At 42.0% G+C, this 24,128-nt stretch overlaps 1 protein-coding gene across 1 annotated transcript in view; it reads right to left on the reverse strand.

Moving 5' to 3' along the window:
- The window catches only part of SCUBE3 (signal peptide, CUB domain and EGF like domain containing 3), a 180,834-nt gene that overhangs the window by 78,069 nt on the left and 78,637 nt on the right, over positions 1-24,128 (reverse strand). Inside the window, exons 6-9 of the mRNA XM_063453038.1 lie at positions 13,645-13,767; positions 9,097-9,213; positions 5,942-5,989; positions 3,890-4,006 (exon numbers count right to left, since the gene is read on the reverse strand). Coding sequence (XP_063309108.1) covers positions 3,890-4,006; positions 5,942-5,989; positions 9,097-9,213; positions 13,645-13,767 — 405 coding nt within the window. The remainder of the gene's footprint in view (positions 1-3,889; positions 4,007-5,941; positions 5,990-9,096; positions 9,214-13,644; positions 13,768-24,128) is intronic.

Genomic DNA, 24,128 nt, shown 5'->3' on the forward strand with positions numbered 1-24,128 from the left:
GTTAAAACTAGAGGGACCTGGCACCCAGACCACTTCATTGCGCTTAAGTGGTCTGGGTGCCTATAGTGGTCCTTTAATTTAATAACACTCCTCCCAAAGCTAAATAAAACTAATATCATTCCTCTTAGTGTATTTTCTACATACTCTTATGTAAGAAATTAGGCAGGATTACATAATTTCAAAATAGTTAAAAACTTTAAAGAACATTTAAAATAAACTTACTGGTCACATAAGTGTCACTGAAGATCCAAGCTAAAAAAATAATGCAGTCCTACTCTCTCACCATTGCTAGAGAAAGAGACCACTATTATCTACTCCAAACTGCGAGAAGGCGATGTCCACGTCGGATGGCTCACTCTGCAGCGGTTTTGGTTACATTATAATGTTAATGGTTATACTGTTTGGTTTTTAAAAAAATAAAAAATGTCGCTAATAAGCAAGTACTATAAAACCAGAGATGAGGTACATGAGAATATAAAAAATGAAACATTAACTACCTCAATACTTATGAGTATAAATGCTTGTACTATGTAATACACGCTTTGTTACAACGATGTAAAGCAACGACATGCCAAAAAACAAGAATAAAAAAAAAAAGAATGCAGTTTTGAATAGTTTGCTTTAGAGGGAAATGATTAACTCGTTAGCTCACGGTGCCTAGAGAGATATCACCTATGCCTCACTGATAATGCCTAACAAGGCTGAAACGATCGTCTGGGTTTGCTGTGTCTCTCGTGCAGAGAGAACTTGCTGGCTTTTCGGATCTGGACTGCCCGTATGGGTGGGACCAGTCTGATATGTTTCAGAGATGTTCTATTTGTAATGGCACAATATGAGCTAAAACCAGCTTGAGATCTGAGCAGGGACCCACCGAAGGGCAGGCTATTTCAGCTGCTGCCTGTTCTCACTATACTCTTGAGCCCTGTTTTTTGCTCTCCATAAGTTTCCCCAGCCCCGATAGATAGGCGGCAGTTGAGGATTAGTAAAAGGGGACTGTCAGGATCCTATCCTGACAATTCAAAATATGTTTCTTTTCTTCTGTTTATTTTCATTACTGTTTCAGTTTTCACCACTAGTGGCCTCCCTAGCCACTAGTTACCCAAGTCTCTCACACCTGCATGGCATGATTTATATCTGCTATAAAAGGCCACACCCGACAAAACCAAGTTGCCTTTACATTGAGAGAAGTTGTGTTCTGAACCTGACATGTCTTCTGCTCTTGGCTCTTTCTAAAGAAAAGCATCCTGATTTATTCCAACCTGATCTCCAAAACGAACCTTCTTTCTTACTTTACTGGACTTTTCATATTGATTTGGTTCCAACCTACCTGTTGTCACTTAAAAAGAAAAGTTGTGCCGAGCAACATTACTGTCCTGACAGGAAAAGTTGTGCCGAGCAGCAATCATGCACATGGAAACCTGGTAATTACTTTTGGGGTCAAAGGCCAGTCATGGACAATCAAATCCACAGGAGGGTTTGTGCTGAGCAGCAATCATGAACACCTGGTAATTGCCTTTGGGGTCAAAGGTCGGTTACAGCCAATTGGATCCACAGGAGGGGTATTTAAACCTAATTCTCCTCATGCTCATTGCCTTGTTGTGGTTTCATGCCTATGGTTATCAGAGAGTGCGTTCCTGATCTTGATTTTCTGGTCTTTGGCTTTGACTTCCCCGATATCTGGTATCCTTGACTTTTGTCTGATTCTGTGTCCCTGACCTCGGCAAGTATTTTGACTATTCTTGGATACGTTAAGTCTGGCCATTCTAAGGTCCGGGTATACTTAATCCTTAGTCCTAGGTGTGACAAAGTACTGCGTGCTGGATCAACTTGTAATCTTGACACCTGGATATTACAGAAATTTTTATCATTCAAGTATCCTCAAAGACCCTGAAACTGCAGTTCTGATTACAAACCAAAGAGGCTGATCACCTCAATTGCGGCTTTAACCTGTTTTACTTTATCCTTTATATTCCTGTTTAGTTTTATCTAACTGTTCCCTGTCTCCTCCTGTAGACCTGTTTGGGGGCATATGGCCTAAACTTCTATTTTCATACTCCCCTGTAATTCTGTTTCTAGGTTCTGCTTTCTCCCTTTGTCTTTATTATACATATTCCCTCTTTCTCCTGTTATTCTTATTGTTACCAGTGTCTAACCATGTCTAATAACTCAAATAAACTACCTGAAGTCAACCGCGGCATAAGTGTCTTGTCTGACCTGATCAGAACCATGACTGGGACATACCATTTTCCCATCTGCTTTGGGTGGGGCTATTTAAAAATGGCTTTGTCCTCTCCCCCAACACCCACTGGCTTCAGGTAGGGTAATAATAACATCATGAGAGGTGAACATGCCATTGTCAGACCCCCAAATTTTACACCCCTTCTCTTTCCCCTAGGGGTTCCAAAGCCCCTAGCTACCTCCAAAATAAAAATGCTCTACCTACTCCCCTCAACCGAACAATAGTGAGACAGGCAATAAATCCAGCTCTTCTTCTAAAAAAAATATATATATTTCTTCAGAAGTCTTTTTTTCTTTCTTCAGCCATAAAAAGCTAACTAAAAATCATAATAACCCAACAATACTATTACTATAAAAAAATCTGTATTGCATAAAAAGAAAACACACAGCAAAAAAATTAAATAATCCGAACTGAGCCCTGCAAGCATTTGGCACAGACTGAGCCTTCAAGGCAGAAAAAGCATTTATAAGGGCCTTCCCATTCTTTGAAGCCTCGGAGTGCTCTGGTTGGTTGGATTATAAGCCAAGCAATCAGAATGCTCTGACAGGCAAGTCTCATGAGAGAAACATTCACACTGTAACCCCACTGTGATATCTTGTTTGTGTTCAATTCCTATCTTTTGTGAGAGACAACAAGTCTTACAGATTGACATAAAAAAGAATATGGTGTACGGTAAAATCCCATTTGTGAGTAAATAAAGTAACTGAAATAACAGGATTTTTTATGGACTACAGAGATACTGGGGTGTTTTGCAAAAGGCATGTCCAGACATCCAATAATTCAAATATTCACACATTGGTTCTTTTAAGCATTCTTGTAGGGGAAGCGTAATATTGTTAACCATCCACGCACAGGTAAAAAAAATATTACATCAAGAGATATTTTACCTGTGATTTACGAGTTTTGTGGTACTATGGAAGTAGTCTAATTTAAATAAAATTCTTGGAGTTCTGCTAGGCTGTTTAGAATATTTTGTATTTTTAGTTTAATCTGCTTTAAAAGAACACTCCACGGCCCAAATCCAAAAAAATAAATAAAAATCACTGATTATTAAATATACCCCAAATTAAAACATGCATGCATTTAAGTGTGCATTTTTTCATTGGGGTATATCTAAAAACAGTTCTCTTGTCTGCTGTTTTTGTAAGCCCTCTCCTTCCTATCCAGACTTTATGTGGCTGTCCAATAAAAGACTTCCAAATGCCGATCAATGAGATGTCATTGCAAGGCTGGTGCTCTGAGCAATTGCTGCCTCTTGAGTTTAGCTCCACTGAGCTAACCAAACCAGGAAGTAACAGGACCTGTTATCTGCTTGAAAGTCAAGTGGGTGTGACAAGGTTAATTTAGAAAAGTGTCAATTTCAGTTGAAATCTGCTCTTTTTGTAAAATGAAAAATAAAGAGGATACACTGTTTACAAATGAAGCATTTCAGCTAGCTAGAGTGCATTAGGGGTCAGGAGTGTTCCTTTAATATTAACCTTTTTACAGCTTAACTGGTATTTACATTTTGTTTAGAAACATATCCGGGTATTCAATCATTTGTTAATTTATCGATAAATATGTGTTTAATAAAAAAACAATTATATTTAATCTTCTGATTAGTACAAAAATGAATGCACATGTCTAATATACACCTCTCTGCAGTATTACCTTTACACGTCTTTCTGTCCGGCTGTAGCATGAAACCCATAGGACAGCTGCAATGCACACCTGTTAGTGTATCGTGGCATCGACTGTCACAGCCACCATTGTTCACTGAGCAGCTCTCTATAGTTTAAAATTGACAACAAGAAAATGATAAGATAATATAAAATTATTAATATGTTATTCAACTTTCACAATTTTCTTTCTAAAGAACATCATCACATTTTCACTCCTCATTTTTTAAAAGTTTATTACAATTAATGAAACTTAATTGTAGTATTTTAAGTGATATATAACATTAGTTTTTTTTTATTACTGTTTTTTACTGTTTTTTTCCCCCAACTGTTATTTAACCAACTGCTGCCAACCTAACAGAGACCAGTCACATCATTGCTTTGTGTGCACTTCAGAACGTAGCCTTGTCTGTGTGTTTTTGTGTTTGCTTGCTCTTTCATCTGCAACCCTCCTTCGGCATTTAAAAATGACATTAACATGATCTGTAATTGTGATGAACTCTCTATTGCTCATCTCTTAAGAAGAGTTTCCCCTATTTCGTTTTCGAAGTTTCCCCGAACTCAAAGCACGTTTACCAGGGTCGGTATTCGCAAACTACCGAACACCGACCACCCCCCTGGCTCGTTAACTACAAAGTAACCACAGACTTAAGCGCTCTCTCTGGGTGGCCGCCATTCGTATAACCAAAACCACGTGCTACAGAAAATGGTGGCCATTTTGTCTGCCTAATGTAGGCAGCAGTACTTTGTGGTAGTGTATATAATTCTGGTTCGGCTACCTGACCTCGCAAACCCCAAGGAGATCATACCGCTGCCTACTCCATTTCCAGAGAAGCCCAAAGAGCACTTTTTTGGTGAACAGACTCTCCCAAACAAAGACCATTCTTTGAGCCAGGGGGAACCTTTGTCGTATGGGAATCCCCGAAAGTGGCAAAAGCACCAAACGCCGTGGAACTGTTTTGGGCATGGGACCACGTGTGCGGCCGTTCAAAACTTTACCCCGGTGGTGATTCAGGCTAGTATACATGGATCTGAGTGTTATTCGGACAACATGGCTGCTCAGATCCCAGCTATATGTGAATATAATACTTTTTGGAGGTTCCTAGCGTTATTATGTGTATTTTGGGGTGTTTTTTGTAATATTTTATACCTCTAGTGCCAAGGAGATATCTAGTTTAAGCTAATGCAAAGAGATGCCTGGGCGGGCTTACCATTGTAATGAATGGAGACCCCATGATGGGGGTCTGTGTATATAAACAGGCCACTTGGCCCTAATAAAACAGTTCATTGTACCCTTCATCAAGTCTCGGCTGATGTTTGGGTATACCAGAGTTATAATCACTGCTTAACTTCAGGACCTGGAAGACTTTTCAACAGATTTACTCAGCCAGAGTATGGGGAATCCATTACAGTAATTTTTCATGTTTGTTCAAAGTCTGTCCCCTTCTTCTACCTTTGAGAGACTATGAACAAACTGATGTGCAGGTATCTGTATAGGAGTTCCCTGTGTCATTCTAGCTTTTTAAATGTCAGAGCTTTGCAGCTTTCTGTGCTCTCTACACCCGTCACTTCTGATGTACAGCCTTTCTACTTTCTACTTTCTACTTTCTGTTTGAGCAGATGGATGGAAGTGACACCCTGAGATTTCAAACAGAAATTAACAGCTTTAAATTTGTTGTAGCGACAGGAGCAAATCGAGACAATAGCTTCACATTAAATTCAGCTATATTTCCCTAAAATGTACATTTCTCTGTTGTATTCCCAGCAATTCAGTATGTAATTTGCTAAAGTATGGATTGTGGGGAATACAAAGTAAATTAAGAATGAAATTTAAATTTTAGGCTGAATTAGTCAAACTTAAAACATTGGCAACTTGGGGAAATTTTCCAGTTAACCTATTTAGTCTAATATTTCAAATTGACATTAAATTTCTGATATCACACACTTTAATGAATAATGTTCCGTGGTACAAAACTAGGAGAAGTATTACATATATATCCACTTCTATACAAACTGACTGCAATAAAAAATAAATTATATTCACCATTGGCTAAGATAGGAGCACTAGGGATTTGATCGTAGCGTTTCTCCCCTGTTCGAAAGAAAGAGATCTGTCAGTATAATCATGTTGGCAAGTATCATATATCTCCACAGATGTATTAATTAACAGGGACATTAGCAAAACTACTGTGGCAAAGATGCCTCTGACACATTTTCCTGGAGGAGCCTGCTGACTAGCCTTCTGCCTAAACACTATGGGCCCTGCAAAAAGCATGTAAAAAGACTGCTCATTTGTTTTCCCTGTACTGGTCGGGAGCCGAACAAATCCACAAACTAAAGACCACGCGGGAGCTTTTTAAATCCTATTGACACTTTGTAACAATTCTCACCTCAGTGTTCTAAGTTTTCGCTGAGTGGCCGCCGTTCGTATGCATGAACACGTGTTGGTGGCCATCTTGTTCGCATGAACACAGGCAGAGGTGTTTGGTCGTCGAGTGCATGGAACTAAAATTGGTACGCTACCTCACGAACACTGCTTAACTTCCATCCCCGCATGCGTTCAGTTCTGTACATCCTAGAAGAGCACTGCTCGGTAAAATCGTTTGGTAGTTGGTAGTTTATTAATTTTTGTACTCCTGAAAGAGAACGACCGCTACCACTGATTCAATGGAACTGTTTTGGGCAGGAGCCTCGCGTGCGGTCAGTCAAAACTTTACCCCGGTAGCATTTCGGTTGTATTTGTGGGATCTGAGCGCTTTTTGGATATGTTGTGCGCTCATATCCAGGCTATCTAGGGATATAAGACTTGAGGGGGTACATGGTTGTGTTATGCATGTTTTGGGGTGTTGTGTTTTCCCAGGTAATTAACTCTCAGGCACAGAGGATCATGGGAGGGATTAGCTTGTTATTTTGTGTGGCAAACCCCCTGTAGGGACTTTTGCATAAAAGGCTGTGTGGCCCTGAATAAAACAGTCTACTCCCAGCATTAAGCCTCGGCTCATGTGTGGGGGAAACAGCTATACCTGCTATATTCTATGGAGGAGAGGTCTACCCACTGGGAGCTGGATCCAGGACTTGGGTCCAGGGTGGGCGGAGACGGCAAGACCCCAGCCAAGCTGCGGCGGCTAGAAGTGCTTATGGTGTTTTGGTGCAGTGCTTATGGTACTCGGTGATTACTAGGATTCGTGATTTCGCAGAGGATCCCAGGCGGTCCGCCACAGCTACTATTTACCATAGTGTAAAATAAATTAAATCTCATTGTACATAGGATATAAGAAAATGCATACCTATAACATTTTTAATACCATAATATAATCAGAATTAACATTACAATCAAAACATTATTTTTGTTACGAGATCATGACACCTTTTGTAGGATAAGAAAACATTCAATGGTACAAAAGAGCCTGATTACCTCCCAGAGTGTATGTGCCTATCTGTGTACCTGTGATTATGTGCAAGTGCGTATCTATACTCCTGTATATTTATGTATTTGACAATATGTTTGTAATTTTATATGTGTATGTGTGTGTGTATATATATATATATATATATATATATATATATATATATATATATATATTTGCCTGTGAGTAGATCTATGATTATGTGCTTGACTGTATTTTACCAATTCTTCTATATGTGTGTGCATATGCCTGTAAGTGTGTTTATGTGATTCTGTGCTAATAAGTATGAATGTGTCTATAAGTGTGTGAATCTGCATATATATCTGTGGGGGTGGGGATATTTATGCCTTAATACATATCAGCAAGTCTGTTTCTGTATGCGTGTACCAGTGAATCCCGTCATACAATATACATCACTACCACAAATTAACGTGACTACAAACCCTTTAGTCCTGCAAAGACTAGCTAATGTAATGGGTATACTATGTTGTTGTCAGCATAAAGTGTAAAGAACTACACAAGTAGAGTCAGTGCATGTAAGGCCACATGAATAACAAAAATATTTGTTGAGAAAAAGGACAAGAAGTTTCCTATGGTCACCCATAATGAAAACGTTGCCCTTGTTAAAATTGTTTTAGAGAATGAAAGTGACCTTTCTGGCACAGAGACGGTCAAAAGGAGTAAACAAAGAATCTGTAAGAAATTTGATAATGAAGTCAGCAGTGTTGGAATCCCATATAAGGATAGCAAATTAGGTAGCAATCTAGTATCTACTAAAAAGATGAAATGAACATTTTCTTAATTTTGCTGCCTCACTTGCTTAATATTATGGAAAATTTTCTTTGCGTTTTAGATTCTGCAGAAATCAAAAGCTTCTTTCATCTTTTCATTCAGAAATTTTTCATGATGCGATTTTAAACAAACCAAATGCACATGTCTAGACCATAATTAATAAGGAGATTTAAAGGAAAGTCAGTGTAAGTGTATTAGGAGTAAAGTGGTACTGACTAAAGAGTCTAAACACACTGATTTAAAGGAATACTTTAGGGTTAGAAACCACCATCTAGCCTCCCTGTCCCCACCCCCCTAAATATAGCAAATTCTTACCTTTATTGTGGTCTGCTGCTGCTGGCTCTGCCCCTGATCTGTTTGCTTGGCTGACATCATCAGAAGTTATGTGCTGAGCTTGTCAAGGAGGCAGATCAGGGGCAGTGTGAGCACAAGCCAAACACAGCCCTGGCCAATCATAGAGTTGCATTGAATCAATGTATCTCTATGAGGACCTTTAGTGTCATGAAGAGGGTGGAGACATTGAATGGCACTGTACAGCACTGCCAAGGAAGCACCTCTAGTACCCATCTGAGGAGTGGCCAGTGGAGGTATCCCTAGGTTGTAATGTATATACTGCCTTTTCTCTGACAACAAAAAAAACTTGTGTTTACTGCAAAAAAGCCTAAAAGGAATGATTAATACTCACCAGACCAAATATAATACGCTGTAGTTGTTCTGGTGATTATAGTGTCCCTTTACTGAGTTTTCACATTGGGGTGGAATTTATTGAAGACTTTAAATATTAAAGAAACGATATATTGGATGCTTTTATTTTAATATGTCAGTGCATTGAGATCTTGAAATGAAATATCAATTTTTAATGTTCTCAAACGTTTAAAACAATGTGGACCTCAGTACTAATCTGTAATTGTCTATTTCAATGTTTAAATCTAGAATAAGGGATTTATATATGTTAACATAAAAACACTTTACTGTTTGTATCAATCCACACACTATATACCTATGCATGTCTTGCCATCAGAGTGCAGGGCAAACTTGATATGACAGCCGCATTGAGGACCTTGATCCGTGTCATCACATGTGTGCTGACAGCCACCATTTCCATAGTTACAAGTCACTGCAAAGTAATCAAGAGCAACCTTTAATTGAGATATAAAACATAACATTGACACAATAGGTCTTAAGTACACAATTTTTTTTTAAATAAAATGGGTAACTATAACACTGTTTAAGAATATTCCTCAAAAATGTTGTAATGCATAAACAACACACTTATACAAAAAACATTGCATTTCCATACGTGCACATAGTTCATATACACTGCATGGCTAAAAGTATGTGGACACATGACCATCACAACTATTTGAGGTTATTACACATCCTATTGCACCATGGGCATTAACATGGAGTTGTTTCCCATTTGCACACATAACCACTATTTTTTGGATTTTACCTTTGGCTGAAGACCGCAAGATGAATAGTTATTGTATGACTCCACTAAGAGGTTTTGCCTTGATGTGGCAGGTGAGCTTCACCTAAATGGGCAATGGAGTAATACTAAAAACAATCCAGTTATTTAAATGTGCATAGGGATTTTGGATAGTGTGAAAGTACATTTTTTCTTTGGTTTTTATTGTATGTATTGGGGCTGATGTGTACCATAGTCATTGCTGTTGCTCAGTAGTGCGAGTTTGAGAGCAGGACTTAATTTTGTATGTTAGTATTTGCATTGGTATTACACAGCCATGTTACAGTGCTGCCTCCCACCCCATGTGTTCCTTATCAAGGGTTAAGAAGTTTAGAAAAATAACCTCTCTGTTTCATTAGACATTTTACCTTTTGGTTTAAGACAGCAAGATGAATTGCTAGTGTAGGCCTCCCCTAAGAGGTTTTGCCTTGACGTGGCAGGTGAGCTTACACTTAACTAGCCTTTTGAGTGATACTAAGAAAACCTTAAGTTATTTAAATGTGCATAAGGATTTGGGATAGTGTACAAGCAGGGCCAGTGCGTACTATAGGCTGATTAGACAGCTGTCTAGGGAACTTCTTAAGGGGGGCGCCAATAAGAAGCGCCCCTTTATGTGGGACACATTCTTTGTATGCCGCAGGTGAAGCACTTACGTGGCTGCAGACTAGCGCCCAGTGCCTTCAACCTCTGGCCACAAAGATCAGAAAGCCGCCTCCCACTACACACCTGTCATGCCGGCAGCGCACGGGCGCATTACACGATCGCTCCGCCCCTTCCCCTGCGCTCGGGGTCAAGTGGGCGGGAGGATAGCGGAGGCAGAGCTAAAAGAGAGTAAAGCAGGGACTGGGACCCACAGGTCATGGTGTGTGTGTGTTTGTCAGTCTGTTTCAGTCAGGATGTTTGTGTGTGCTTGGGTCTGTGTGTGTGTGTCTGCTTAGGTCAGTGTGCATGTGTGTGTGCATCAGTATTTTATGTGTGTGTGTGTGTGTGTGCTTGGGTCAGTGTTTGTGTGCCTGGATCAGTGTGTGTGTGTGATGGGGTCTGTGTGTGTGTGTGTGTCAGTCTGCATGAGTCAGTGTATGTCTGCTTGAGTCAGTGTGTGTGTCTCACTCTGAGTGAGTCATTAAATTTGTGTGTGCATTGGTCACGGATTGTGATTGTGTGGACCATTGAGTGTGAATGAGTTTGTGTGTGTGTGTGTGTGTGTGTGAGAGAATTTTTTATGTAGTATCAGTGATTGATTGTATTTGGGGAAAAAGGACCATTTTAATTTAAAAAATAAGTTAATCAATACTTTTCAAAGAACACCATAGTGTTAGGAATATAAACCTGTATTTCAAATACTATAATGTCTCTGTCCCTACATAGATTCAAGCCCCCCTCCCACCTACATTTATCAAGCACCAACTCCCTCTGTACTGCATGCCCCCTTACTTCGCTGAATGTCACTGATGGGGCAACGCTGGTCCAATCCAATGCTCCTCATACAGGAGCATTGGGGACTTAAAACGCATAAGTGGCAATCGCTATGCACTTTCAAAGCTTCATTTAGCTAAACATGGCATTGTAGTGGAGATGTCTCTAGTGGCTGTCTGTGTGACAGCTACTAGCAGCTTGTTTAACCCTTCAAGATAAGGCAATGTTTAATCTTGTGGGGTTAAACCTACAGGACCACTGTGGAGCAAATGGGGCAAACAAAATCCTTGCACCGGCCCTGTGTACAAGTAATTTTATTTGGTATAGAAGCTTCTTTGGTATTTTCTTCAGTATATATTTTGAATTATGCTTTTTTTAAGCCCTTTCACGCAAAAAAGAATGTGTGAGGTAAGGCACTGATGTGAAAAAGAACATCTGGTTCACAATTGACGTTTTGGTTAATCCAAAAGGTATTCAATAGGGTTGAGATGAGAGCCACATGCAGGTCACTTGAGTTCTCCACAACAAACTCATGAAACTGTGTCTTCATGGACCTCCCTTTGTGCACAAGAGAACAGTCATGCTAATAGAAAAAATGGCTTCCTCAAAGTGTTTCTTTCCACTATTACCAATTATCTAAAATCTCTTTAGCATTAATATTATTCGTCACTGGAACTAAATGGCTTAACCCAAACCCTGAAAAGAGCCACAGTCAATTTACAGAAGTCATGATGTATTCTTGTAAGTAGTATTCTCCTGGCATGTGGCTCACCTAGATACTCCCATTAGATTGCCAGATAGTAGAGTATGATTCATCACTCCAGAGAACACATTTCCACTTATCCAGTGTCCATTGGTGGCGGGCTTTACAACATGCCAGCATTTGGAATTGTGCATGTTGATGTGAGGCATGGGTGCAGCTGCTTGGCCATCAAAACCCATTTCATAAAGCTCTCAACACAGATCTTGCGCTGATGTTGCCTCCAAAGCTAGTCTGTATCTCTGTAGTACACGGTGCCACAGCTGATTTTACAGCTGATGTAGTCTGGTGTGTGTAAAGTGAACGCAGTGTGTGTTTGTATAGTGTGTATATAATGAATGCAGAGTGTGTGTGTTTGTATAGTGTGTATATAATGAATGCAGAGTGTGTGTGTTTGTATAGTGTGTGTATATAATGAATGCAGAATGTTTGTGTAGTGTGTGTAAAGTGAATGCAGTGTGTGTGTTTGTGTAGTGTGTTTGTGTAGTGTGTGTAAAGTGAATGCAGTGTGTTTGTGTAGTGTGTGTGTGTAAATAAGGAATGCAGAGTATGTTTGTGTAGTGTGTATAGTGAATGCAGTGTGTTTATATAATGAAAGCAGAGTGTGTGTGTGTGTGTGTATAGTGAATGCAGTGTGTTTGTGTAGTGTGTGTGTGTGTATATAATGAATGCCATGTGTTTGTGTAGTGTGTGTGTGTGTATAATGAATGCATTGTGTGTGTATATATAATGAATGCAGAGTGTGTGTGTGTGTATATAATGAATGCAGAGTGTGTGTTTTGTGTGTATATAATAAATGCAGAGTGTGTGTGTTTGTGTAGTGTGTGTATATAATGAATGCAGAGTGTGGGTGTTGTGTAGTGTGTGTGTATAGTGAATGCAGTGTGTTTGTGTTTGTATAGGTATGTAATGTGTGTAAAATGGGGGGGGGGAGATTTTTTTTATTTTTATTAAAAAAAAGAAAAAAAACACTTTTTTTTTTTTTGTCCCCCCTCCCTGCTTCTTACTTGGCCAGGGACGAGGGGATATGGCATTCCAGGCAGTCCCCCTGCTGACAATGCTGTGGACGGCTATGCCATCCATGTGATTGTGAGGTCCTTGCAAGGACCTCGCGATCACATGGCCCAGGAGGGCCGGATCAGAAGCAGGGAGACACCCTGGGATGCCAGGTGAGTCCCCCCACCGCAATCGCCGGCGATCCGGTAAGTAAAGGGACGGCGGGGATGTTCTATGCCACCCGCCGGCATTTAGGACTGGGTTGCCCGCCGTCCTTAAGGGGTTAAAGGGACACTCCAAACCCCTAAAGCACTTTGGCTAGCAGAAAAGCATTATGCTTGAAGAGAGTTTTGTCTTTTTTCATTTAGCAAAAATTGCAGATTTTAATAGAAATTGACACGTTTATAAATGAACATAGTTACCCCCACCTGGCTTTCAAGCAGGCAACAGGTTTTGTTACTTCTTACTTTGGTTAGCTCAGCGGAGCTAAACTCAAAAGGCAACAATTGCTCAGAACATCTTGAAGATTTCTCATTGAGCTGCATTGGGTAGTCTGTGAGTGGACAGCCACAGAAAGTCTAGGCGCAGTTAGAAGGGGAGAACTTGGAAAGGCTACAGCCAAGATTACTGCAGGCTTCCCAAGCTGTTGTTAGATATAACCCCAATTAAAAAATGCATAATGAAAGGCATGAAAGTTGTCATTTGGGGTATATCTACTAAACAGTGATTTTTATATATTTTGTATTCAGCCAGTGAAGTGTCACTTTAAGTTGTTTTATTTTAGCCTAAATTACTATGTTACAATGGATCATCATTATCATGAAATAAATCCAGATTTGTCTATCAGATGACATTTTTTGAAACAAGCCTTAAAACAGTGTTCCTAGCACGTATTTGTTTTCACCTACATTTGCAATCTCTCTGATTTCTGGTTAGTTCAAATCCTGGTCTGCATTCACAGGATACTCCTTTAGCAGTCTCTCGACAAATATGCGCACAACCATGATTCTTGTCCATACATTTCATACCTTCTGGAAGAGAAAGAGCAATGTCAGAAAGATGTACCAACTACGATTTTTAATACAGTTTATTATTCAAATTTTGATCATCTAAATTCAAAATAATACAATTTATAGATGATATATAGTAAAAATGTATCCTGATTTAGTTAAGAAATTGCTAGATAAAATCAGTTTAAAACAAGTAGTTTCATTTGGTCAAAACAGTTACAATAAACCAAATTCATGTTTATACAATATGGCTAGAGTATTAAAAACATAAAAAGATAAAATATCTAGGGGACAGATCACAAAGAGCCAACCTTAGATTCAGAAACATTCCTGAACATGTCTTTATAGACAAATTAAGAGAATTTTTGGCCACCATAGTTACCCAAAGAAAAATGAATGAAGAAAAAATTGAATGATGCCATAGAATATTCAGACCTGAGAATGGGCAAAAAAAATTTAAAGAAAGATGTGAGTTACTTTAAATTAATTTTTTCAAGCCTTTAAAAAAAAAACTCAAGTGAGGATAAATTTAAATCAATAACTGCTTCCAACTGTGTCTCACTTGACAAGAATTGTTATAGACAACAAACTATGCAACAATGTGCAATGTCAATCAGCAGTGGCCAAGGCCAGTAAGGTATTGTCATGCATGAAAAAGGGCATTCATTCTCGGGACGAGAATATCATTTTGCCTCTCTATAAATCACTGGTAAGACCACATATTGAATATGCTGTACAATTTTGGGCACCTGTTCTAAAGAAGGATATCATGGCACTAGAAAAAGTGCAGAGGCGGGCTACAAAATTAATAAAAGGAATGGAACATATCAGCTATGAAGAAAGGTTAACAAATTTAAACCTATTTAGTTTAGAAAAACGTTGCCTGAGAGGGGATATGATAACATTATACAAATATATTCGGGGCCAATACAAAACATTGTGTGGAAATCTATTCACAAACCGGACTTTACATAGGAAACGAGGCCATGCGTTTAGACTGGAAGAAAGAAGATTTCGTCTAAGGCAAAGGAAAGGTTTTTTTACTGTAAGAACAATCAGGATGTGGAATTCTCTGCCTGAAGAAGTGGTTTTATCAGAGTCCATACAGATGTTCAAACAGCTACTAGATGCATACTTGCAAAGACAGAATATTCAAGGATATAATCTTTCAATGTAGGGTAATATGTGCTTGATTCAAGGATAAATCTGACTGCCATTCTGGGGTCAAGAAGGAATTTTTTTGTCCTAGCTTGTTGCAAAGTTGTGCTTCAAACTGGGTTTTTTTTTTTTTTGTTTGTTTTTTGCCTTTTGGATCAACAGCAAAAAACAGGTGTGAGGAAGGCTGAACTTGATGGACGCAAGTCTCTTTTCAGCTATGTAACTATGTAACTATGTAACTATGTAACTATGTAACTATGTAACTATGTAAGAATAAGAAGAAGATTTGCCCCCATCTTCCTTGAACTGATACAGAACAAAATGGGGCTATTTTAAATGGGGCTATCCTGCTGCCTTAAAGGGGCACTATAGTTACCAGAACAACTACAGCTTATTGTAGTGGTTCTGGTGTCTATAGCCTTTTCCTGCAGGCTTTTTGATCTAAACACTGCCTTTTCAGAGAAAATGCATTGTTTACATTAATGTCTAGGGACACCTCCAGTTGCCAATCCACAGATGGCCACTTGAGGTGCTTCCTGGGGCAGTGCTGCACTGTGCAGTACTGCCATTCATCATCTCAATGCTCTGCAGGAAGAGGCTGCACTTTCCCCATAGAAATGCATTGATTCCGTGCATCTTTATAAGTAGATGCTGATTGGCCAGGGTGGTGGTTGGCTTCGTCCCCCCTGAACCGCCTCCTTGGCTGAGATAATCAGAATTGACAATCTTAGTCAATCCAATGCTGTGACGAACCGTCCGTCAATCGATGCTCCTAGCACTTACCAAGGACCATCAGCACTGCACCAGACACCATAGCCACCGCAGACTCCACGAACCGCCGTAGCTTGGTTGGGGTCTCGCCGTCCCCTTCCCACCCTGGTCCAACCTCTGGACCCAGGACCGTGTGGGAAGGACCTCTCCTCCAGGAGAGTATAGCTGTAGGAAGGACCTCTCCTTCAGGAGAGTATAACTGTATAGCTGAAGAGAGCTCTTACAAGAGCTAGCAGTGATATAGCTGTTCCCTACAACACGAGACGAGGCTGCGAGTTGAGGGTAAGAAGGTCTGGTTTATTGAGCACAAAGGCATTTCTTTTATACACATTTTCACACCAGATGCACACCCCCTGGACCTGATGGAACACAGGAACAAAAGGGTCACAAACCAATAGGAACAATAATTAACACAGTGACACTCCCACATACAGTCAGCAAGCCCTCCCCTCTGCTTGTGATATAATTAAGCTAGCTAATGGTATAACTTAATTATCCACAGGCAGAAAATATACATTTTTATACAAAGTTCAGAAACACCCCAAAACTCAAACATATAAATCGCCCTGATCTGGGTGAACAACATATCCAAAAATCACCCAGATCAGAGAAGTGGTTCAAAAGTTCCATTGAAGTCTCTTTTGACTGACTGCATGCATGATTTAATGCCCAAAACAGTTCCAGAGAATTTGACTGTGCGGCCGGTCTATTTCCAATAGTTAAATTCCGTTAGAATGCAAATAGCCAAAGTTAAAGGGGCGTTCGAATTGTCAAACGCTGTTCGACTCCCGTTGAAGCGTTGAAGTTCTGGAGAAGGTAAAGTTCAGCGGTGTTCGTGCCGTCGCGTGTCCTATTTGAGTTCCATGAACTCGACGACCAAACACCGCTGAACGCGTTCGACTGAATTAAAAATGGCCGTTGCCACGTGTTCGGATGTCGAATGGTGGCCACTTTGACTACTTCGGCACTTTGGTTGTATCCAAAGTGCCACTTCAAAAGTGCAGACCCTTTCCAATAGAATTTTTAAAGGGGCAGAAACAGTGTTTTAGAATCCAATATGCCCAAATAGTGCTTTTAAAGGGCAATCCATCCCAGGGGCCATAGTCACAGGGCAAGAGGCTGGCAAGCAGGCCTCTCCAAAACCCAGTGGCGAAGTGCAATTCGTCACAAATGCTTTACTATGGAAAGCATTGTGATTGACTAAGATCATCAATTCTGATGATGTTAGCCAAGGAGGCACATAGGGGGCGCAGCTAGCTCCAGGTGCTGGAAATAAGTGGAGTTTTACTAGCTTTAACACTATAGAGTCAGGAATATATGTTTGTATTTATTATTTAATTTCAAAGAATGTTATACCTCATGGATAAGTAATAGGCGAAACACTAGGTTGGAGATTTAATCTGATAAGTTAATCCTGACATAGCCCCCCAGAATTAGGATTTTGTCATAGGACATGTAACAGCATTGTTAATTTTAAGATATAATTTATTATTAATGTTGATTTATGTTATGTTCTGCTTGAGAAGATAATATTTATCTATCAATATTTATGATCGGACCAGATATAACATTTTTTTTTTTTTTTTTAACCACATGGATATAGATACACTGTCATTCAAGGTAAGGTTAACAGGAATAGTCCTTAAAATGACATATTTTTATTGCATAACTATCACCTAATCCATAAAACTGGTATGCTACAAGGAACAGTGGAAAGATAGATAGGGGTAGAGAAAAGGAAGAAAGAGTGGAAACGGGATAGAAGGGTAAGAAAGATGGTTATAGTTTATACATTTCACTCTATATTTATGGCACTTGATACAGACTTGATACACTTGATTTCTTTTGCATCGTATTACGCAATTGTAGATTTACATTAACAAGAAGAGGAAATGTACACTAATCACAATTTAAATAAAATGATTTTATTCAGTATGTGTAAGAGGGGATTCCATTTTTTTTTTACATCTGGACTTAATCCACTGAAAACCATAAGGAAGAACTCTCAGACTTCCAACTTGAGTGTTTTAAAGCAGGGTTTAGATCAGAAGATGGGAACTGTCTGGAATATAAACAGTAGTTGTGGTAGCAGTACATGGCCCTCCCACGATATGCAGAGGGTATTCCACTGCTTCAGCTCATCCCCGGCCTTCCGTAACATTGGTTGGAAATTGTAGGTAAACAGATCTGCTGGGTTATTATTCAGCCACACCCCTAGGTACCGCATGCATGATTTGAACCACCGAAATGGAAATCGATGTGCGGTTCCCAAGTGGAGGCCAGGTTTAGTATTTCTGATTTGGTGTAGTTAATGCATAGGTTGGAGAGTGCGCCATATTCTTCGAATTCCGCCATAATGTTTTGCAGTGAGGAGGCTGGGTTCAACATCACAAAGAGCAGATCGTCTGCATAGGCCAGTACTTTGTGTTTGGTCTTCCCTGCCCGCATGCCTTGTTGCTCCTAATCCTGTTCAGGAAAGGTTCTAACATCAGTGCGAAAAGGAGGAGGGAGAGTGGGCAGCCTTGCCGCATTCTCTTAAAGATTCCGAATGGGTCTGATAAGGCTCTGTTTCTTTGTGGTCTGGACGACGAAGTATAAGGCCGAGATCCAGGATAGGAACTTTTTCTGTGGACTGGAGCAGAGTTAGGAGGTCCCCGTTGCGGGCCGGTGCTATCAGATTTAGTGCTCTGATGGTATTGTCCCGGACCTCCTTGCCCGGGATGAACCCAGTTTGGCCCGATTTGATGGTGTCTGGCAGTAGGGAAGAGAGGCGACCTGCTAGGATCTTGGAGAGAAGTTTGATGTCTGTGTTCAGCACCGAGATTGGTCGGTAACTCTGGCACAGTGTGGGGTCCTTGCCTTCTTTCTGCAAGAGTGTGATATTGGCTAATGCGAATTGCAGGGAGCATCTGGCATCTTCCAAGATGGAATTCAGTGCTTTCAACAACTTTGGAAGTAGCTCCGCACGAATGTCTTGTAGTACAACAGGGGCAGGCAGTGGTGTCTCCTGGTTTTGTGCTGCCCTAGGCATGACAAAACTCAAACGCCCCGCCCCACCTTCTAAATACACATACACACTCACTAACAGACACATATAGTCACTAGCAGACACACACATACACTCTCACTAACAGACACACACATAGTAACACACTCCCTAACAGACACACACACTCCCTAACAGACTCACACACTCACTCACTGACACACACACTCTCACTGACTCACTCACTCACTAACAGACACACACACACTCACTCACTAACAGACACACACTCACTCACTAACGGACACACACTCACTAACGGACACACACTCACTAACAGACACACACTCACTAACACACATATTCACTAACACACACACTCAATCACTAACCGACACACACACACTCACTAACAGACACACACACACTCACTAACAGACACACACACAGATTAACACACTCACTTTTTTTTATGGCGTCATATTCCGGCTTACGCATCACTGCGATGCGCGCAAAGGAGCTGAACAGGAGGATTAGTGCCGCCCGGATAGTGCCGCCACTGCCAGCCTGGGGGGCCCTGAGGTGGCAACCCGGCCAGCTCCTGGGCCCCCAGGACAAGAGGCTAGCAAGGCATTTGCCAGGGCGATTTTTTTTTTCCGCCCCCCCCAGAAAGTGCCGCCCAAGGCAATACACCCCAGGCCGTCTGGTCTCAGCGATTTGTGATGATTTGATTGCATAGGTGAGTTCCTCCATGGAGATGGGTGCCTCCAGGGATTCCAAGTCAGGATTCTCCAGTCGTGGTAGGTTCACAGTTGTGAGGTATTGTTGGATCTCTGCAACCTTAGTCATCGGGTCTCATGGCCAGTCTGCCGCTATATTGTATAACGATTGGTAATATTGTGGAAATATCTGCAACATTCTTTCTAAGAAGTGGTGTAAATTTTGTGCGGGATCCTTGATCTTTGGTATGTATAGTTGAGTTCTTCTTTGTAGCATAGCCAGCAGGCGCCCACATTTGTTGCCATGTTCATGTACAATATGGTGAAATTGCTGGTAGGTGCGTTGAATAGATTGAGTAAGTTGGCCCCTCTTCAGGAGTAGGTCCCTATATACTGGTTTTGTCCAGCGTGAGTTTATGTTGCCACTTTAGTTCGGCTATGTCCCTACCTAGGCTTTCTGACCGAGCATCGGGCAATATGGTGGTCGTGGATCACTGTCTTGTGTGCCTCCCAGCAATTCAGTGCATTTGAGTCCAGGGGTTTTGTTGGTCACGAAGTAGTCCGTAATCGCCTGTCACGTTTCTTGCAGGAAATAAGGTCCGAGATGACCAATTCCTTCAGTCTCCGGGTTCCCTCGCGAGGCTGCAATAGCGGTGCTCGCAATCTGAGGCACATTAGTTTGTGGTCCAACCACGTCATTGGGAGAATATCTGAGCCTTTCAGCAGATTGAGGGAAGAGTGTGGCATAAAAAAAATAATCGAGTCCCGTGGAGGAGTCATGTATTGAGCATGAATGAGCTGCCGCGTTTTAGAGTGTCTGTTTGTTTGCTGTGTGAGCTGTTTCTTAGTGGTTTCCGTTTCTTGGTGGAGGGTCGAATTAAAATTACCTCAGATTACTACCATCCCCTTCATGTGACCCGAGAGTTTACGTAGTGTCCCTCGTACACTGGGCATGAAATGAACCCCCGTTTGTGGGGTTGTTTTTTCACTCCCTATGGCTGCGTGATTCACTCAGTATCATGTACCCTAGCTCCAGTTCATTCGTTTTATTTCATCCTGAAATCCCCTTACCCTCTCCCCCTACTCTTGCCTCCTATCCCCATACTTTGCTTTATGGCCAACCTGAATTAGGATACATTCATTAGTTAAGCGCTAGGTCCACACTAGGATTACTTTGGGGGCAAGGGGTTGCCTCTGGTTGTGGGTAAGCTATGGAGCAGTCTATCTTTGGCGAGATGTTAAGCAATAAAAAAAATAATTTCCCCCTTCCCTCCTTTTCTTCCCCCCTCCTCCTGTCCAAATCTGAAAGCCAGAATCTAGTGATTAATTCGCCTGAAGAGGGAGAAAAATTTATTGTCTCCATTACTACAGAAGATCCCCTCATTTTTCAGCTTGTTCTGCTGATTTTCGTGTGAAATTGAAAATACAGTGCAATACCGGCGGCGGCCAGTAGGTGGCGCTGTGTATGGAGAGAGACAGGGATAGGAAGCTGCATCTATCCCTGCTTCTCTCTGCTGATGGAAATCTCAGGGGAGCAACACATGCAGGCATCAGAGACAGCCTACAGATCAGGGAAGTGAGGGATGGGGTGGGGGGTTTAAAATAGCCTATAGATTAGGGGAGTGAGGGGTGGGGTGGGGGGGGTTAAATAGCCTATATATTAGGGAAGTGGGGGGGCAGCCTATATATTAGGTGAGTAAGGGATGGGGCAGCCTATATATAAGGTGAGTAAGGGATGGGGCAGCCTATATATAAGGGGAGTAAGGGATGGGGGGCAGCCTATATATAAGGGGAGTAAGGGATGGGGGGGCAGCCTATATATAAGGGGAGTAAGGGATGGGGGGCAGCCTATATATAAGGGGAGTGAGGGATGGGGGGCAGCCTATATATTAGGGGAGTGAGGGATGGGGGGCAGCCTATATATTAGGGAAGTGAGGGATGGGGGGGCAGCCTATATATTAGGGGAGTGAGGGATGGGTGGGCAGCCTATATATTAGGGGAGTGAGGGATTGGGGGGCAGCCTATATATTAGGGGAGTGAGGGATGGGGGGGCAGCCTATAGATTAGGGGAGTGAGGGATGGGGGGCAGCCTATATATTAGGAGAGTGAGGGATGGGGGGCAGCCTATAGATTAGGGAGTGAGGCATGGGGGGGCAGCCTATAGATTAGGCAAGTGAGGCATGGGGGGGCAATAGGCAAGTGAGGCATTGGGGGGCAGCCTATAGATTAGGCAAGTGAGGCATGGGGGGAAGCCTATAGATTAGGCAAGTGAGGCATGGGGGGGCTAAATGAAGAGTCAGCAAGAAGCAGGGGCAGCAAGGGGCAGGAAGGGTCTGCAAGGAGCAGAAAGGGACAGAGGAGCACAAAGGTAAAGGAGCAGAAAGAATCAGAGCACAAAGGTAAAGTTGAAGAAGGAGCAGAAAGGGACAGCAAGGAGCACAAAGGTAAAGTTGAAGAAGGAGCAGAAAGGGACAGCAAGGAGCACAAAGCTAAAGTAGGAGAAGGAGCAGAAAGGGTCTGCAAGGAGCAGAAAGGAATCAGAATGAGAAAGGAGCAGAAGGGCGCAAAATGAGCAGAAAGGTGAAGGAGCAGAAGGAGCCAAATATAGAAGACAGTGTCAGAAGAAAAAGAAGACTGTCAAATGAAGGAGAATAAAAGGAGATTGGAGCAGGAAGGACAAATGAACTGAACCCTCCACTTTATTCTGGACACCACATCATACGGCTTTGGTACCTGGGCCTGGCAGGGAAACTCTGGACCTTCTCATCTCCCCAGGTAAAAAAAATATCAGTGTTAATGTGTTCACTTTTATTTACTGAGTGTCAGGAAGCACAGAGTGCCGCTGGGTAGGGGTGTTGCTGATTGGCTAGAGCGGTCAGCTGGCACTCTAAGCCAATCAGTAGCTCCCCATTCATAAAAAAGTTAAAAAAAATTATGAACCGGGAACTAGCGATTGGCTTAGAGCGTCAACTGTCAACTCTTGCCAATCAGCGGCACCAGGACCGGATTAAGAGCACAGTGGGCCTGGTGCTGACAGTTATGATGGGCCTAATTACAGAATCTTATCGACCAAAAACACTAAAACAGTCATACCTCTCTAGCGTCATGTATTTGATGGAGATGGTGCTGAAGGGAAACTCATAGGATGCAGCAATAAGAATACACATTCTCTATGCTAATCTCTCTCTAATTCATGCTTTCATCAGGTTTTAACATAATATTCAGAAATACATGATTGTGTTCCTGACCCTATAGTGCTCCTTTAAGCAAGAGCATGTGAAGAGTAGTTAAGGTTGCCACCTTTCTTGGAAAAAAATACCAGCCTTAATCATTTGTATAATTAATTAGTAATGCGTGGCATCACATGATGTAAATTACAAGGAGTGACATCAGAGAAAATTCTGTAAAATCACCAACAAACTACTCAGTTTGATTCTGCTGTATAGATGGATTGCTCCCAGTGTCTCCCTGTCTCCCAGTCTCGCAAGTCACCCAGTGTCTCAGTGTCCCTATGTATCACAGTGTCAGTGTCCCCATGTCGCCCAGTCCCCTAGTCTCCCAGTGTCCCAATGTCTCAGTGTGTGAGACACTGAGAGACATGGGGACACAGAGACATGGGGACACAGAGACATGGGGACACAGAGACATGGGGACACAGAGGCATGGGGACACTGGGAACACAGACACTGGGAACACAGACACTGGGAACACAGACACTGGGAGACATGGGGACACTAAGACACTAGGGACACAGAGACATGGGAACAGACACTGGGAGACAAGGGGACACTGGCTGTGAGACATGGGGACAGTTGTGGACATAGACATGGGGACACTGGGACATATAGGGACACTAGGCACACTGAGAGACATGTGACACGGACACTGGTATACTTGGGTACACTGAGACACTAGGGACACTGGCTGGGGGACATGGGGACACTGGGACATAGTGTCTCCATGTCTCAGTGTCTCCAATGTCCCTATGTCTCACAGCGTCCCCATGTGTCTCAGCATTCCCATGTATCTCAGTGTCCCCATGTTTTCCAGTGTCCCCAAGTGTCTCAGTGTTCCCAGGTCTCCCAGTGTCTGTGTCCCCATGTGTCATAGTGTCTGTGTCCCCTAGTGTCTCAGTGTCCCCATATGTCCCCTAGTGTCTCAGTGTCTCCATGTGTCCCTGCTGCCCTTCCCCCATCCCTCACTTACCTGAGCTGTAGAGCTGCTGTCTGGACTTTGTGCTGTGTAACTGCTCCCCCATGGATCAGTGAGTAGTAGAGAGAGGCTGTAACTTCCTGTCCCTGCCTCTCTCCACACACAGTGACCCCTACTGTCCGGTGCTGGTATTGCAGAGTAATTTCCATTTATTCTGCGAAAAATACCTGCATTTGTATTGCCAGTATTACTGCAATACCGGCACGGCCAGACAGCCTCAAATACCGGCTGTGCCAGTAAAATACCAGTCAGGTGGCAAACCTAAGAGTAGTGTGTAAAAAAAAAAAAAAAAAAAAAATTTTTTTTTTTTTTTTTTTAAATGGGCCTATTCCATGGGCCTGGGCCTGGAGCTGCAGCTCCATCAGCCCCTATGTTAATCCGGCCCTGAGCGGCACCCATGCCTGACGTCAATCTGCACTTCCTGACACTCTGTTGCAGATGCCAAATACCACTGAGGGACCTGGAGCTGGAGGAAGCCTTTGTGGAACCATAGTTGTGAAAACGCTATTCACCCTGGCTTTATGTGATAATCACTA

The sequence above is a fragment of the Pelobates fuscus genome, chromosome 1 (assembly GCF_036172605.1).
Source record: "Pelobates fuscus isolate aPelFus1 chromosome 1, aPelFus1.pri, whole genome shotgun sequence".
NCBI lineage: Eukaryota > Metazoa > Chordata > Amphibia > Anura > Pelobatidae > Pelobates > Pelobates fuscus.